At 48.3% G+C, this 17,809-nt stretch overlaps 3 protein-coding genes across 3 annotated transcripts; all 3 read left to right on the top strand.

The window, feature by feature from the left end:
- The first annotated feature begins 2,142 nt into the window (after positions 1-2,142).
- On the top strand, positions 2,143-2,976 carry LOC114202702 (melanoma-associated antigen B4-like). The gene has a single exon (XM_028096014.1). It carries the CDS (start codon positions 2,143-2,145, stop codon positions 2,974-2,976), a length of 834 nt encoding a protein of 277 aa, XP_027951815.1.
- Positions 2,977-7,389: 4,413 nt separating this feature from the next.
- On the top strand, positions 7,390-8,409 carry LOC114202698 (melanoma-associated antigen B5-like). The gene has a single exon (XM_028096020.1). The coding sequence runs from the start codon at positions 7,390-7,392 to the stop codon at positions 8,407-8,409; it is 1,020 nt and encodes a 339-aa protein (XP_027951821.1).
- A 5,051-nt stretch (positions 8,410-13,460) lies between these two features.
- On the top strand, positions 13,461-14,543 carry LOC114202700 (melanoma-associated antigen B5-like). Its single transcript, XM_028096017.1, has one exon. It carries the CDS (start codon positions 13,461-13,463, stop codon positions 14,541-14,543), a length of 1,083 nt encoding a protein of 360 aa, XP_027951818.1.
- Positions 14,544-17,809: the final 3,266 nt, after the last annotated feature.

Raw genomic sequence — 17,809 nt, 5'->3', positions numbered from 1 at the left:
GGGGCTGTGGGGAGGTATGAAGTGTGAAAAGGAGGGAATTCCAGGCCTTCTAACTCACTGGAAGTTCCCTGAATGAAATCCGATGGACTCCTCCACCCAGAAAAGGGACCCCACAGGATCTGCACCCTACGACAGCCATGTCTGGGAAGCTTCAGGCAAGAGCAGCCTGATGAGGTGTACCTGGAATTCACATCAGGAGGCTCACAGATCTGAACGCTTTGGTGTGAAGAGTCAGTCTTAGGTCAGCTGACTGGAGGTAGCCAAGGACCTATTAGAAGTGAAGTGAGACACTGAGAGAGTAATGAGGGGTGCACCGACCACATAAGCGGCACTCCGAAGAGTACCTGTGGTATCATGTGTGGAGGGCTCCAGGGATGGCAGCTAAGCTCAGGCCCCCCAAATACTTCCTACCAGAGGCTGGGAACAAAATGAGAACCTTGGTCTGAGGCCAGCACACGCAGCAGAGCAGAGGGAGAATTCACACAACCTGCTGAGAGGCAGTGACAACACCCTTGCTAATCCAGCGGCACCCTCCCCTACAATCCAGCACACCACACACTACCCCCCCCACTCCCCACCCCGCCCACAGAGCCCACCCCCACCCTCCAGGGTCCTCCTGGGGGCCCAGACCCACATGACTGGAAGTGGACCCGTGGCCCTTGAGAACGTCCTCCTAACCACGCCGTGGGCGCTGGGGCCTGGTCGGACAGCTCCTGCCTGGGGTGAGCACAGACAGCGGTCCCACGGGCGGTTAGGGGTCGACGTCCCAGGAGTCCCGGGTTACAACCGTGGGGACAAGCCCCCGACAGCCCCACAGCCCCCCAGCCCCATCTCCCCTGGAAAGAGGGGCCCAACAGACCCTGTCCCGCTCCGCCCCTGCACTCGCGGCTCGGAGGCCCCAATATGGCCGTTAAGCCCCAAGGCCCTTCACTTACCTCGCGGGGTCTCGGGGATCGCAGGCCTTGGCCGGGGGATGCGGGACTCTGGCTCGGCTCAGCACAGGCAGAGATCCCAGGCCGACTGGCGGGAAGGAGAGGTCCTTCGTGAGGACTGGGGAGACTCCCTACCCCAGAACAGGGGCCACGCAGGGTCCCCGCTCCTGGCCTTGGCCTGGGAGGGTCCGGGCGGCTCTGAGGACTGAGGTGCTCCCTCACGTTGTGCTGCGGAGACTCGGAGAGGTAGGGGCCTTGGTCTAAGGGGCTGGCAGCAGGTGAGCTGAGGGAGGATTTCCAGGTCCTGCCCGGACTCAGGCTGAGGACTGTCAGGCTCCTAATGAGTCTCCAGGCCCTGCTGCCATTAGCGTGAGTGGCCAGCCGCAGGGCAAGAGACAGCAGCTCCGGGCTCTACCAGCAGTCAAGGGAGGACCCTGAGTGAGGACCGGGGGAACCACCCCCCTGAAGGGAGGGGGACCAGAGACAATATGGCCTGTCCCCTCCTGCGGACCCTTAAGATCCCAAGAAAGGAATGTCAGGCTGAGACATCCCATCATTTCTCCTATCAGGTCTCAGGCAGGTTAGAGCTTTGATCTGCAGGTGCAGCCCCAGTCAGAGGAAGGGAGGGTCCCAGGTCCTACACGGAGTCCAAGTGGGGATTCTGCATCACTCTGAGGACCCCACGAACTCTGGGCAGAGAGGCCCTCCCATAAGTGTCCATCAGTAGGTGCCCCCCGGACTCGAGGGGTGGGCTGAAGTGCTCCCTGCTTTCCTCCTCCAGGGTACCCTGGAAGATCACAGGGTCTCCTTCAGAGCAGGGGAGGGGGGTGGGGGCACGGGTCTTGCCAACAGTTATTAACAGGACGATCCTGAATGTGAACTGCGAGGACCCCCCACCCACACTCCCCCCCCACCCGGACACTGGGATCTTCCCTGTCAGGAACACTGGCGTCACCCCAGTAACCCCGGGGCAGGGCTGTCTGCCTGGGGACCCGAGGCTCACACCCCCTTCCTCCACCGGGTGCTCAGGGCCCAGGCTGACCAGGGTAAAGGGAGGCCTGTGGGGTTCCTAGAGCAGTGCCCTGGGGGACCCTGCAGGGGCGGCCGTGGTCAAAGCCAAGGCGGGATCTCTCTGCTGAAGGGGCTCCCCCACCTCACCGTCCCCCTCTCCAGGTGCCCTCGCCACCTACCAGCCCTGCCCAGTGTCGCCATGCCTCGGGGCCAGAAGAGCAAGGTCCCTGCCCGGGAGAAACGCCACCAGGGCCGTGGTGAGGCTCAGAGTGTCGGGGGTGCTCCTGCTGCGGCAGCACCAGCCGCCGCAGCAGAAGAGCCCCCCCGCTGCCCCCCACCCGATGTGGGGGCGATGCCCCCGGGCTCCCCCGAGGCGGGTCTGGCCCCGCAGCCCCAGGGCGCCCCGGCCCCTGGGTCTCCTGGCGCGGGCCCTCCAGGCCCGCCACGTGACCAGGGCGCCGAGAACGCGGCCGCCCCCGCGGCCCCCCCGGCCGCCCGCAAAGACCCCCTCACCCGCAAGGCCAGCTTGCTGGTGCAGTTCCTGCTGGAGAAGCACAGCAGCGGGGAGCCCATCACGCGGGCCGCGATGCTGAAGATGGTCAGCAGGAAGTACCGCGAGCACTTCCCCGAGATCTTCAGGCTCGCCTCGGAGCGCATGGATCTGGTCTTCGGGCTCGAGCTCAGGGAGGTCGACGCCCGCAGCCAGTCCTACGCCCTGGTCAGCAAGCTGGCCCTCCCGAGCGACGGCAACAAGGGGCTGCCCAAGACCGGCCTCCTGATGGCGCTCCTGGGCGTGATCTTCATGAAGGGCAACCGCGCCACCGAGGAGGAGGTCTGGGAGTTCCTCAGTGTGCTGGGCGTGCACGAGTTCCTGTGGGGCCCGCGAGCCCGCGCGGAGACCAGCAAGATGCAGGTGCTGCAGGTGCTGGCCAAGATCAACGACACCGTGCCCAGCAGCTTCCCCCCGCTGTACGAGGAGGCGCTGCAAGAGCAGCAGGAGCGCGCGGCGGCCCATGGCTGGCGCCGCGTCTAGTCAAATCAGCTGGGGCGGCTGCTTTTCCTTGCGGTGGAAGAGGGCAGTCGACCTTCCAGGTCGTGCAGAGTCCTAGGGGTTGGAGGGAACAAAGCACAGGTCTTCTTCCTATTTGTTCGAAACGGCTAGCTTCTATAAACACATACACAGTTATATTTATTTAGGTGTTTTCCAATGTTTTTTCTTGGAATAGCTCATTTAGTTCTAGAATATAAACTTAAGAATGACATGGCTCTCATTTATCGCTGTTTCACAAATGAGAGTTACAGTGTTGGTGTCTATCACAATGAAAGTCACAAACCATCTATATTGTATTCGTGATCCAAAAGCAGGTAACAAGGAAGTTTGCCTTTTTTCCCCTGTTGCACATAAGTAATTTGTAGGTCTATTTTTTCTTTAAGTTTTCAGATGTTGTTCATTTTAATTGAAGATTTTGCTTCTGAATCTAAGTTTATTAATGCCATAGATAACACATTTATTACTATTCAGGTTTAAGATTAAGAGTTTTGTTTTTGTAAACAAGCTGAAAAACCTTCAATATTTTCTTTTTGCTACAGAGCAAAGTAACATGGCACTGGAACAGGGTTTTTCATGGGAATGTGGAAGAACCTCATAGGAAAATATTTGGGATCAGAACTAGTGACACATAAGTAAAGGGTGGTTAACTCATTGCCTTATTCTCTTCATCTTTGCTTTTAAAATCAAACAATATATACCTGGATATTTGTAGCTAATTCAAAGTGTATGAGAAATTAAATAAATTAAACTTCTTGCTCATTCCCTCTTTTCCTCTAGCATTAAATGAGCATCTGCTCTTTGCAAAGTTCCCTAATAGCACCGGGGATAGTAAGAAAAATAAGACTGAACCACTGCACACAGAATTGTAGACTTTAGCAGTAGTTACCATACAATGAAGAGGGTAAGATACATTCTAAGTAATAAATAAATGACAAGTAAAAGAAGAGGTGCATAAGTGGAGGTCCTCGAGGAGAACAGTCTAGTGTAAATTGCTTGATCAAGGCTGTGTTGGCCTAGGTAAAAATGCCAGGCCCTTGTGGGGGGGGGTGTCTTTTTAAGCCAGGCAGTGCAGTGGGCTGGATGTGGCTGTGGGAGCACTGGGCAGGGAGGGACCAGGTCCTCAGTCGGTGGTTCTGAGTTGAGAGACTAGGCCTAGAACGGAAAACAGATTTTCACAGTTACTTTGGGAACGTGAGAAAACCAGTGACAGTCCCTGGCTGGGGCTTGAATGGAAGAGGTCCTATGTCCTTGTGACAGTGCAGGTAACACAGCGCACAAATGTGTTTTAGGCATAGAATGTCCAGAGAATTTCTGAGTAATAAGGGTAATACTCCACTGAAGTGAGATTCCAAGAAGCCCCTGGACTTTACCAGTTGTCATGGGATAAGTGAGAGCTCACTCCATTAAAAGGGCATTTTAACTAAGTTATTTTGAGTATAATTTGTCAAACTCTTAGGGGAGGGCTCGAATTTTGGTGGCGATAAGATGAATGAAAGAAGGGGGTGGTTTGGGTGGAAATGGACCCGGGAGGGAAGTTGTTGATTCTTGACACAAATAGGAACTTTTAGTTGCATCCAACTGGAGAAGACAATCCCATACCCACATTCAACAGCAGATGCTCTGATGGAGAAATACTATTGCATTTTATTTGCCCAGCAGCATTTCAGTGGATTTGGATTTCTATATTGTTTGGAGTTGCATATTCTCTAATTCAAGCTGGAAATGAAATTCTGAGAGGAAAGTGTGTTACCACCTGGGGTTAAAATCATCTTAGCAATAACTGCCATTCATTAAAAGTACTGAACTTAGGGGTGCCTAGGTGGCTGTTGGTTAAGTATCTGAAGTCAGCTCAGGTCATGATCTCAGGGTCGTGGGATCGAGCCCTGCGTCAGGCTCCACACTCAGCCAGGTGTCTACTTGTCCCTCTCCCTCTCCCTCTGACTGTCCCCCTGCCCGTTCTCTCTCTTTCAAATAAAATCTTTAAAAAAACAAAAATAAATAAAAGCACTGAAGTTTGCCTAACACTGTGCCAGGTAGGTTACACACATCACATGTGTGTCTATAGTCCTACATAATAAACACTATCAGACTCAGTTTTCAGCCAAAGAATTTAGAATATTCTCAAATTCCAGGCTGGCCAGTGACTGTGCTGGCCCAGACCCTGGCTCTGAATTCCTCTAGGGCCCACACTGCCACTCTCCCCAGGCTGAGGCACACCTGTGTCACTTATTTCCTTTTTCTGCTCACTATTCTGTATTGTAGTTCTGTAGTTCTGGTGTTAAAAAGCACAACTTCATACCCAAACTACAGTTCTGGAATACACAGCCCGAGGAACGAGCAATAAAAATAGCACAGTATGAATAAAGGAAGAGACAATATTCAGTGATAATTACATTATCAACAAAGGAAATGTCAGGAAACCTCAAAAGATCAGGGACTCAGCATCATGTGGCTCAGTCCCTTCACAGTGGAAAGTAAATCTTTTAGAAGTGAAATTATGTACAAGGCTAAGTCTGTGAAGAGAAGGAAGATCAGCTTGCTTTCTGTGACAGCACACCACCCGCTGTTGGCCCCCATCTTTCCTATAGTTTCTTCATCTCATGTCACTCCTGGGAATAAACCCATTCCCTACCAGCTTTGCAGTAGGGAGACTAAGCAAGAGTTTGGAAGGATGAGGTGTTTTTCAGGAAGCCTTTCAAAGAAGAGACAGGAGTCAATATGAAAATTCTGATGAATGAGGACTGAGGTGGCAAACCCCCCACAATAACTAGAATCACGGGAAAACTGGCCGGTGACTTCTTGGCAGAGCTGCCAAGAGAAGCATTCCATCACTTGTTTGGGGGTTCTCAGGGCCACGAGAGCTTTGGACTACATGGGTGATCTTAGGTTGAAAGAAAGTGGAAACCCCGGGCCTGCTGAAGTTACTCCTGCCTGTGCCTTTCCAGCTATGATATCAGGATTCAGGCTTCTTGGGGCCCTCTCTGATCCAGATGGGGGGTTGCCCCTAGTCTTCACTTAGGATCTTTACCTTGACTCCCAGCAGTCCCTGGGTTGGCCTGCCTTGGCCTCCTAGGTCTGAGAGGGGTCACCAGCCAGTCTTCCCATGATTCTAGTTTATGAGGTTCCCGTGGTGTAAGGGAAGGGACCTCAGGGAGGCAAAGGAAGGAGTCTCACATCCTCCCAATAATCAAAGGGAGGGTCCTGAGTGAGAACGTAGGGAAACCTTTTCCCTCAGAACTGAGAGAATCACACAGAACCCTGCCTTTGCTGAAAGCCCTTGGATACCTGGGCATTGTTGACATAGTGTGACATATTCACTTCCTCCCATGATGTCACAAGGTGGTGAGAGACTTTGTCTAAGGCGTGCGGCTTAAGCAGCAGCAGTGGAAAGATTTCTTGGTTTTTCCACAGGCCAAGGTGAGTACCCTGCGGACTAAAGGAGCCACATACCCCGAACAGTAGGAGCACGAAAGCATTAGTTTCTTACAAGCTTCCAGCTTCAGGAGACCAAGCACAGCTATAGTCAGATAAGGAGAGCCTCACTTCCTTCTAGGGGTCTTAGGGTGGTACAAACCTTGATATGAGGGGCAGGCTTAAGGGTAAGGGAGGGAGGAATTCCAGATCATGAAAAGGGTCGGGGATCAAAGCAAGGACCAAGGGACTACCCACCACTAAATAGAAAGGGTAACCAAGAATCTGGCTCTGCCCCTGGTTTCAGCCCTAAGAACCAGAGCCAGGCTATCAAGTAAAAACTCCCCCAATACTTATTTCTATCAGATTTACAGGGAATGAAATCCTTAGTTTGAAGGTGCAGCTACCATTCAATGAAAGGGGTGGAGGTGCCAGGCCCTACACAGATCCTAAGTAAGGACCCTTAATGAGGACTGAGGACCCCAAAGAGGCCAGGATAGAAAACTCCCCCCTCAACATTCAGACCTAGACAGGAATTATAAGCTCAGGACCCCTTTCACTTCCTTATTGTGGGTGCCAGGGAGGCTTGTGATGTCAGTCTCAGGAGAACAGAGGAAAAAAATCCATGACCTGCCGCTAGTTGAATGATGGTCTTGCGTTCTTTGAACCACAAGACCGGCAGCCCCTGCGGTCACGCCAGTATGCCTGAGGCAGGTCTGGTAGGAAGCAGCCTAAACCTTACTCTACTTTCCTTCACAGGTTTCCCGAAGGACAGGCTGATTAGGAGAACAGGAGTCCTGTGGGTTTTTAGAGCCGTGCCCTCGAGGAAAACTGCAAATGTAGCCTTCCTTATATGCCACCAGCCAAGGTGGCATTTTCATGCGGAAGGTGCACACATCCTGTTAACCTTCCTCTTCCTCCAGTGGGCCCTCATCACCTGCACTCCCCCTCACACTCCTGACCATTGCCCCGATCATACTCATTATGCCTCAGGGTCAGAAGAGTAAGCACCACACTCGTGAGAAACGCCACCAGTCTCGGGGTGACTCCCAGAGTCACAGGAGAGTTCAGGCCCCTGTAGCAATGGAAGAGTGTCCCACCTCCTCTTCTCCTGTTTTGGAGGGTAATACTCAGAGTTTATCATCTACTGAGTCAACTAACACCTCCCAAGAGTCTTGGGGAGCCCCATCTACCACCATTACCTCTTCAGGTATCTCTGGTACAAGATCTGATGAAGGTAAGAACAGCCAAGATGAGGAACATCTACGTTTCTCTGATGTCTTACCTTCTACTGAGAGCTCATACACTGATATTCTAACTATGAAGGTGGGTTTGTTGGAACAGTTTCTTCTGTACAAATATAAAATGAAACAGCCCATTATGAAGGAAGACATGCTGAAGATTATTGGCCAAAATTACAAAAACCAGTATCCTGAGATCCTTAAGAGAACCTCTGAACGCATTGAGGTTGTCTTTGCAGTCGACTTGAAAGAAATCGACTCAACCAGCCACTCTTATGACCTCATCAGCAAAGTGAAACTCCCTAACAATGGGAGGGTGCGTGCTGGCAGGGGGTTACCCAAGACTGGTCTCCTGATGACAGTCCTGGGTGTGATCTTCGTGAAGGGCAACTGTGCTGCTGAGGAAGACATCTGGAAATTCCTGGGTATGATGCGAGTATTTGCCGGGAGGAAGCATTTCATCTATGGAGAGCCCAGGAAGCTCATCACCAAAGACTTAGTGAGGTTAAAGTACCTGGAGTACCGCCAAGTACCCAACAGTGAACCTCCACGCTATGAGTTCCTGTGGGGTCCGAAAGCCCAAGCTGAAATCAGCAAGATGAAAGTCCTAGAATTTTTGGCCAAAGTCAGTGATACAGTTCCCAGTGCCTTCTCATCAAGATATGAAGAAGCTTTGAGAGATGAGGAAGCAAGAGCCCGAGCCAAACCTACAGCCAGTGGGAATTACAGGGGCACATCCAGCAGCTTCTCCCACCCCTACTGAAATCTGAGGCTTTTTAAAAAATCATCTAAATAAGAAAATATGACATCACAGTAGGGATTTTCATGGAAATGTGGAAGATTCCCACAGTAAATTTACTGAGATAATGGAACATAAAAAAATAATAAAACATATCAACTTTAGTGTTCTTTACTCCTTTCAGTCTTTTGTTTTATAAAATTAAAGGATTTATACTTTAATATGCTTAGTTTAATAAAGAATTTAGGAGACATTAAATCATAACAAGTTAGACCTCACACTCTCTCTTTTATTCCCCAAATGTCTACTGAGTAATCTGCTTTATGGAAGGCTCCATGCTAGGAATGGGGATGCTAAGATAAAGTCCTAGCCTTTCCTATAGAACTTTAGAAACTAGTAGCTATGATCATAAGGAAGATACTGAGATACCCTCTATGTCTTATAAGAAAGTTAAAAAAAGAAAAACAGAGCGAGAAGGGAGGTGTCCTAGGGCAGAGCAGCATGTATATTCCCTGAAACAAGGCAGTTTAAGTTTTGGGATATTGCAGGTCATCTGTGTGATGTTATTTCAAATTAAACTACATGATGGACTAGACTGAGGTTATAGGAATGGTGATCAGAGGCCATACCCTAAGATGATGCATCTCAGAGATGAGAGAAAAGAAAAATCTTTAAATGGAAAACTACACTGTGATGCAAGGTCTAAAATTAAGGTTCAATATTATAGGCTCCTTGACACTTAGTGAAACCGACAGGGCCTCAAATTGCCTAAATGGAGGTTCCCCTCCATACTGTGCACCTGCAGCTAGGGTTCACTATCAAACAACCATCTCCATCAAGGCGACAAGGCACATACCTTGCTTATTCCTAAGTAGCATATTTCTGTTCCCTATCAGCTTGCAGAATTATTCAAAGAAGCTGATTACAAGGTACCATGGGAAATAAGGTCACCTCAACCTCTTGACACCAAACCCTGTCTCCCAGAGATGTGCTCATTCACTGTGTTCCTGGGTGTAACCCTCGTGTTGTACTATGTAGCACGTGGTGCCCTTCTCCCCCAGCCAAGTGAGTACACATGATTAATAACCAGTTGTTTGTCTTATCTCTACAGTGTCAGGTGGTGCATGTTTGAAGTCTATATAACCATAGTGTGGAAGTTCCTTCCTCACCTCATGGGGTAAAAAGGAGGCCATTAAAACAAACTCTTATAAATTACTTTGGCATTGTAGATAATCCAGAAAGAAATCTCTACCTGGGGCAGTGTATTAACCTGTTAGGAATGCCCTAGCAAAATAACACAGACTGGGTGGTTTAAAACCAAATTTATTTTCTCATAGTTCTGGACGCTGGAAGTCCAACGTCTTCCAGCCTGATTGCTTTCCTCTGAGGCTCCTCTCCTTGGCTCCTATATGGCCACCCACTTTATTTGGTTGTCCTTTTGTGTGCATGAATCTCTGGTGTCTCTTTGTGGGTCCTAGTCTTTTTTTTATAAGGACACCAGTCAGACTGGGTTATGGCCCACGCTAATGGCCTAATTTTAATTTAACCATCTCTTTTATGACCTCATCTTCAACTATAGTCATGTTCTGAGCTACAGGGGGTCATGGCTTCCACATGCCTTTTGGGGGGACACAATTCAGCCCGAAAAGACAAGAATCAAAGGTGTCTTTGTTATTATCTCAATAAAGAAGAGTATAGTGCACAAATAGGCATTTCAAACTCTGGGGAGTTTCACGACAAAAGGGTGAACTCCCTTGAGGTGACACACACAGAAGCCACTGTACTGACACTTTTTTGAATTGAACTGGGGAAGTCAAAGTCCACTGCATTAAAAGAGCATTTTAATTAGATTATCTTGCCTATATTTTGGCAAATTCTAAGAGAAGATTAGATTTTGGTGGGGAGGAAACAAATGAAAATAAGAGGTGATTTGAATGGAAGGACAACTGGGAAGAACTTAAAGAGTGGCTCCTTGACAAAATGCAAGGAGTTCTAAGTTGCATCCAGGTGGGGAAAGAAAAAGCACATACCAAAATTAAATAATAAATACTCTAATAGGGAAGAGATACTTAACTGTACTTGCTAAAGTGAATTTTTGGCTGATTTGATGTTCTTTTGCCTAGGAGTATTACATTTCCGAGGACATATCCTGGATTTAAAAAAAAAACCATTCCTCCATAGGAGGATGATATTATCTAGGTAAAAGTCATCCTAACTGTCTTTCATTAAATGCCCAGTATTTGCCAGTCATCTTGACGGATACTTTATATACAGTACCTACATTCCCACAGTCTTACAATGTAGTTTTACCAAACTATAAGTGTCAGAGCTAGACCATACCCCTAGTGTGAATTCATCCAGGGCATATAGCAACCTACCACTCCCACCCTGAAGCAGACGTTGTGAACCTTTATTCACTTTTCTTGTCACTACTCCAAAATGTATCTCAGTAGATTAGAAAAAAAAAAAAAAAAGAGGAATATATGGCCAGAGCAATAAGAATACCAAAATAAATGAGAGGTATGAATAATGAAAGGAAGGATATAATATCTGCTAACAATATGTAGTGTTGCTTAACTTCAAAAAATGGCGGTCTCATGAAATTATCTGGCTCAGCCTGTTTCCTATGGCAAGTACTTTAGAACAGAAGTGACCTAAGAAGCCAACTCTGGGTAGTAAAGAGAAGGAATATATCAGCGTGGTTTTTGACTCTGATATTCCACCTCCCAAGCTAAGTCTCTAAATTGTTTTTCACCTTCCCGATCTCGTATCAGTCCTGCAACACGGACTCATCCTCTGTAAGATTTGCACGAGAGAGATTACTCAAGAGTTTGCAGGGATGTGGCATTGCTCTGAAAGCCTTTCGTTAAAGAGACAGGAGCCAAGATGAGGACCGTATGAATGAAGACTGACGAAAGCAACATTCAGTCACATAGGCAGTCACACTGCGACCACCCCTCCCCTGCTCTTACATCTACGCGGTCAGACTGAAGGCTCTGCAAGAATGTGATGTCATCTGCAAGGATGTGAGGGCCTCATAGATGTGGTGGTGGAGAGAAGGGCCCAAGGTCCTAGATGAGTGTAACTGACAACCCTGTACGAAACTGAGGGTCTTCTCCACGCCAGAACAGAGGGGGCACCAGAGATCCCACCCCTGCTGCCAGACTTGAGAGGCTCTGTCGTTGGTGACCGGAAGAACATCCCTCACTTCCTCTTGGGGTGTCTGAGGAAGGTGCGAGACTTTGCGGCGGCCACCTCAGGGCAGGTGAAGGAGAAATCTTCCAGACCCAAGCACAAGGTGAGAAGCCTGATTGAGTAATGAGAGAATACCCCTGCCCCCCAAAAGTGTCCCCCTTGCTCCTTCCGAGGCCCGGCTCCTCCTCTCTGTCCTAGACCCCTCCCTTCCCCTCCCCTTTCCTCCCCCCCTCCCCCACGCGCACGCGAGCGCACGCACGTGCCAGAGCGGTTACTTAGGCGGAGGCAGATTTCTGCCTGGAGGGTCGCAAGAAGGTGCAGGCTTTGGTGGGAGGTGCCAGTTCAGCAGAGGGAGGAGAAGACCCTAACAAGAATCAAGGTGAGGAAACTTAAATAAAAATTCTGACCAGAGCCATGCTAGCGGCTCCCGGAAAATAAACATGGCAGTCAGGCGGGCGTGAGATTTCCCAAAATATTTGAAGGATCAGGAAGCTGAAGGTCTTGATCTCAGGGGAAGGGTACCATTCCCTGAAGGAAGTCAAGGATGTGGAAGTCCGAGTTAGGTCTGAAGGGGCCAATAATCCTAGAACAATGAGGTGGCATAGAACTCGCGGCGGCCATCAATCCGGGGGAGCTCTGGGGTAGGGCTGTCGGGCTTACCTCAGCAAGGACGGACTCGGGGATGAGAGAGCCTTGATCTGAGGGCAAGGGCCTTAAGTTAGCAAATGAAAGCATTCAGCTGGGAATCAGGGTAAGGACTCTGTGAGGACTGAAGGAATCTCTGTCCTGGTGATATATTGACTGACACTCATTTTTCCCCTCTGGTTCATGTGAGAGTTGTGGGGGAGGAGAGTGTGTGTTGTGAGGGGGAGGCCGGTGAGAGATTTTGTTTAAAGGGGACTGTTTGCCCTCTGCAGTAGGAGGATTTCTAGATCTTTCCAAGAGTTAATGTGAGGACCATGACGTCTGAATGGAACAACCCCAGTGAGAGTACAAGAGAAACCATGTCCAATTCTTAGCCTTGGAGAACAATGGGCAGGGGGGACAACTCCCACATTCTCCCAGGTGGTGTAAGGAGATGTTGGCAGGGACAGAAGAGTCCCCAGGCTATGCCAGGGGCCAAAGAAAAGATGGAAGGGACCACTGAACATGGAAAAATAACAAAAACTCAGATCCCTATCTTTGCATTCAGAACTCGAGTTCTGAGCCTCACCCTCACTTATTTTTATCAAATCTGAGAGAGAAGAGATCTTTAGTGTGAGGGTACAATCACCAGTGAGCAGAAGGGAGGTATGCCGGGCACTACCTGGAGGCCAAGTGAGTACCCTGAATGAGCAATAAGGACCAAAACAACCCATGAAGGAGAGGGCTCCACCTAGCTCTCAGTTGGGGGCCCCTGACAGGGATAGGGAGTAAGGAACTACTACTTTCCTTCTTCCTCTGGGGTCTCTGGCTTTGGTTTGAGGTATCGACTTCACAGCAATAGAATAGAGGAGGCCCAGGACCTGCGGAGAGTTGACAAGATGATCTTGAAGTTGAACTGAGAAGACCCCTGCAGCCCAGAACAGAGGTTCCCCACTGGCAGCCTCTGATGTCACCCCAGTACACCCCAGGCAGGGCTGACAGACAGCTGTCTAAGGCTCCCTTTAACTTCCTCTATAGGGTTCTCAGGGGACAGGCCGATTAGAACAGGAACCTTGTGTGTGGGTTCTTGGAGCAGTGCCCTCAAGTAAACCTGCAGAGGCAGGCTTGGTTTAAAGCCAAGGTGGAATCTTCCTATTGAAGGTGCTCACATCATCTCATTCTTTTTCCTCCGGGTGTCCACATCTCCTGATTTCCTGTTCATACTCCTGCCTGCTGTCTGTGACCGTAGTGCCATCATGCCTCGGAGACAGAAGAGTAAGCTCCGGGCTTCCGAGAAACGCCGCCAGGCTCGAGGTGAGGCTCAGGGTGAGAGTGTTCAGGCCACAGCAGCAGTGGAAGAGGAGTCCACTTCCTCCACTTCTTCTCAGAGTGAGGATACTACCCAGAGTCTGCCTCAGGCTGGGTCAAGTAGCACTTCCCAGGGGCGTCGAAGAGCACAAGCCACCACCATTACTTCCACAGCCGTTTCTTGCACTAGATCTGATGAAGCTTCCAACAGCCAAGATGAGGATAGGGCAAACCCCTGTGAGGGCGCATACTACACTGAGAGCGCAGGTGAAGATCCTTTGACCAGGAAGCCTAGCTTGTTGGAGCAGTTTATTCTGTACAAGTATAAAATGAAACAACCCATTATGAAGGAAGACATGCTGAAGATTATTGGCCCAAATTACCAAGACCGATTTCCTGAGATCCTCAAGAAAGCCTCTGAGCGCATTGAGATTGTCTTTGCAGTTGATCTGAAGGAAATCGATTCAACCAAACAATCCTACGACCTCATCAGCAAGCTCAAACTCCCCAACAATGGGAGGGTTCGAGCTGGCCGGGGGTTACCCAAGACCGGTCTCCTGATGAATATCCTGGGAATGATCTTCATGAAGGGCAACTGTGCTGCTGAGGAAGACATCTGGAGATTCCTGGGTAAGATGCGAGTATATCCCGGGAGGAAGCACTTCATCTACGGAGAGCCCAGGAAGCTCATCACCAAAGATTTGGTGAGGCTGCAGTATCTAGAATACCGCCAGGTGGCCAACAGTGATCCTCCACGCTATGAGTTCCTGTGGGGTCCGAAAGCCCAAGCTGAAACCAGCAAGATGAAGGTCCTGGATTTTCTGGCAAAAGTCAACGATAGCATCCCCAGTGCTTTCCCGTCCTATTACGAAGAAGCTCTGCGAGATCAGGAAGAGAAAGTCCAAACCAGAGCCATGGTCAGGGCTAGCACTATTGCCAAAGTCATTGTACCTTCCAGGGCCATGCCCCAGAATATCTTCCCACCCCTAGTGAAGTCTGTGCTCTGTAACCCTCCAGATAAGAAAATGTAACTTCAGGGTAGGGATTACAGTATTAGCAATATGAAGGAATCCAATAGTATAGTAGTAAGGATAATGGAATAGAAAAAAAAGATGAAACACAGTTAATCCAGTTTTTACTTGTTCCCTTTAGTCTTTAGTTTTACAAAATTAAAGGATTTATACTTCAGTTTTGTTAGTTTGTTCAAAAAAGAAATTAAATCTTAAGAGATTATACTTTGTGTCTGTTGGCTCGTTTGTTCGTCACACAGTGAGTATCTGTTCATGGGAAGGCTCAGCGTTAGTGGTGCAGACACAAAGATGAAGGAAATCCAGGCTCTCTTCTCAGAATTTTAGAGCCTTTGAGCCTCACGCATACAAGTTAGCTGCTGAAATATCCTCCATGGCCCACAGATGGAGCCAAAGGAATGGGTGAGCCAGAAGGGTAATCCTTGTGAGAATGATTAAGTGGAAATCTCCCGAGCAATGCTGTTTGGGACTTTAGGAACCTGCCAGCCCTCAGTGGGAACTGCGAGACACCACCCTGTGTTAGTCTGCTCTGGCTGCTCTAACAACATACCAAGGACTGGGCGACTTAAACAACAGATAACTTCACAGTCATGGAGGCTGGGAAGTTCACAATCAAGGTGCCAGCAGATTCAGTTTCTGGTGAGAGCCCTCTTCCTACCTTACAGATGGCCACATTTTCCATGTGTCCTCATATGGCAGAGAGAGAAACTTCTGGTTTCTCTTGCTCTTAGGAGAACACTAATCACATCATGGGTGTGCTATCCTCACGACCTCATCTAAACCGAATTATCTCCCGAAGAGTCCACCTCCAGTTACCTTCACATTAGGTGTTAGGGCTTCAACAGGTGAATTTTGGTGAGTGGGGACATAAACATTCAGTCTATAACAGAAAACTGGTGCTACGAGTTACTTTGGGATTGTGGGTAAACCAAAGAGAAGTCACCACCTGGGCCAGGAAAGGAAAGTGTCCTTTGTTCTTAGTGCAGATGAATACAGCAGGCAAAGTAGGTAATCTATGGGCAACATCCTCATGGAGTTTCTCAGAAATAAGGGTGAGACCCCCTTCAGGTGAGTTGCCACTGTGCTGGCACTGCTTGCCCTGAGTTGGGAGAGCCAGAGCCTGCCCCATTAAAAGGGCATTTTAATTAGATTATCTTGAATGTAATTTGGCAAACTCTGAGCAAGGGCTAGCTTTGGTTGAGGGTGTAATGAATGTTAACGGAGGCCATTTGATTGGAAGGGCACTTGGAAGGAATGGGAGGGCCTGTACCTTGACACCAATTGTAGGAACTTGAGCTGCATCCAACTGAGAAAGACAACTCCATGCCTGAATTAAATGAAAGATGCTCTAATGGGGAAAGTTTAGTTACTTTTATTAGCTAGGGCAAATTTTTGGCTGATTCTGTATTCTTTGTCCAAGAATACGGCATATTCTCTGGATTTAAAAAAAAAATAACAAGAGAGGTGGGTGGTATCATGTGGGATCAAAATAATATCAGTTGCCATTTTTTAAATGTTGGGTAATATTTGCTAGTCATCTTGTCATGTGTTTACATGTATACATTCCAAATGACAGAGCTTATCAAACTCACTTGGATGATGAAGAACTTGCAGTTTTCTCAAGTTCACAAGAATGGTCACTACCACAGCTGGGACTAGACCCCTGGCTTGAATTTGCCAAAAGGCCACATGGTTCCACTTCTCCCAACCCAAGGCAGACCTTATACACTGACTATTCCAAAATTTTTCTCAGGCAGTACAAACCAAAGTACTAAAAGCAGGCCTAAGGGCGCCTGGGTGGCTCAGTTGTTAAGCGTCTGCCTTCGGCTCAGGTCGTGATCCCAGGCTCCTGGGATCGAGCCCCGCATCGGGCTCCCTGCTCCGCAGGGGGCCTGCTTCTCCCTCTCCCACTCCCTCTGCTTGTGTTCCCTCTCTCGCTGTGTCTCTGTCAAATAAATAAAAAATAATCTTTAAAAAAAATTAAAAAAGCAGGCCTATTGAAGGGAAAGTAAACATGAAAATAAATCATAATTTGGAGACTGTCCTTGGTTTCCTCTTCCTAGCATCCTACTGAGAGCTAACTCTGCCTGGGACCTGGTATTTTGTCCAGTTCTAGCACCTTCCATCATTACAAAACCCTTCACCTGGGACTTCCCCTGTGTGCCCTCCTTCCAACTCCGGAACCTGACCTTCTGACCAGTTCTTCACTGTGGCCTCCTCTGATGGCTGTGCTCTATTCTTAGTGGAGCAAAAAACCTGTATCACCTTCTTTTGCCTTAACTTAGAGCATTGCAAACCCCTGGTAGTCACTTGCTTCATCATATCATCTTTATATACCTGTTTATGTGGTAATATGGAGATCTTCATTTCTTTCTCTCTCTCAACACGCCTGAGATTGCCTTCTCCAAATGTTAAACCTTTTAATAGATGGTTTAAATAGCTTCTGCATATAAATTTATGAATCATTTTCTTCACACATTTAATAACGTCTATTAAGTTTACAAGTAAGAGTTTTATATTTTGTGAATCAAATTGGAAAACCTTCCCAATTATTTTGAATCCGGAACAGGACAACAAGGCATCACAATAGGTGTTACTGTGGAAATATAAAATAACTCAGTAGCAAAATTATGTGGATCAATAACAAGAGCAAAATAAAGTAAATGATTAGCAATTTCTATCTTCCTTATCTCGTCTAGCCTGTTGTTCAGTAAAATTTAATGACACATACCTGGATTTGTTTAGTTTACTTAAGTTACAATAAATTAAATCTTAATAAATGGGAAAATATGCTCATTCATTTCCTTAATATTAATCAGGCATCTGCTCTCGGAAATACACTGTGCTATTGTTGGAGATGCTATGATTTTTTAGGGGGTGGGGGAGGCTATCTAGGAGCAGTAATCTTAAAAGGACGATAGTAAGATATTATAGTAAACTAGAGGGACAATTAAAAAGAGAGTGAAAAGGGGTACCTGGGTGGCTCAGTTGGTTAAGCCACCGACTCTTGATTTCAGCTGTGGTCATGATCTCAGGGTTGTGGGATTAAGCCCTGCATTGGCTCCTCACTCAGCAGGGAGTCTGCTTCTCTCCCTCTCCCTCTTCCTTTGCTCCTCCCCACACTCAAACATTTTCTCTCTCTCTCTCTCTCTCAAATATTTTTTGGGAGAGAGAGTGAGGGTGTTGGAGTCCAGATGAGCCCAGTGAGGTGGCAGGTAGGAGGAAATGTTACAAGTATGTTTGGAAAACTGCATGTTTTTCAGTGAGAC

This window comes from Eumetopias jubatus, unplaced genomic scaffold, assembly GCF_037043125.1.
Source record: "Eumetopias jubatus isolate StellerSeaLion01/CBP00866 unplaced genomic scaffold, mEumJub1_p1.0 scaffold_11, whole genome shotgun sequence".
Classification (NCBI taxonomy): domain Eukaryota; kingdom Metazoa; phylum Chordata; class Mammalia; order Carnivora; family Otariidae; genus Eumetopias; species Eumetopias jubatus.
The sequence above is the reverse complement of the archived record's forward strand: the minus strand, read 5'-3'. Positions and strand labels throughout refer to the sequence as shown.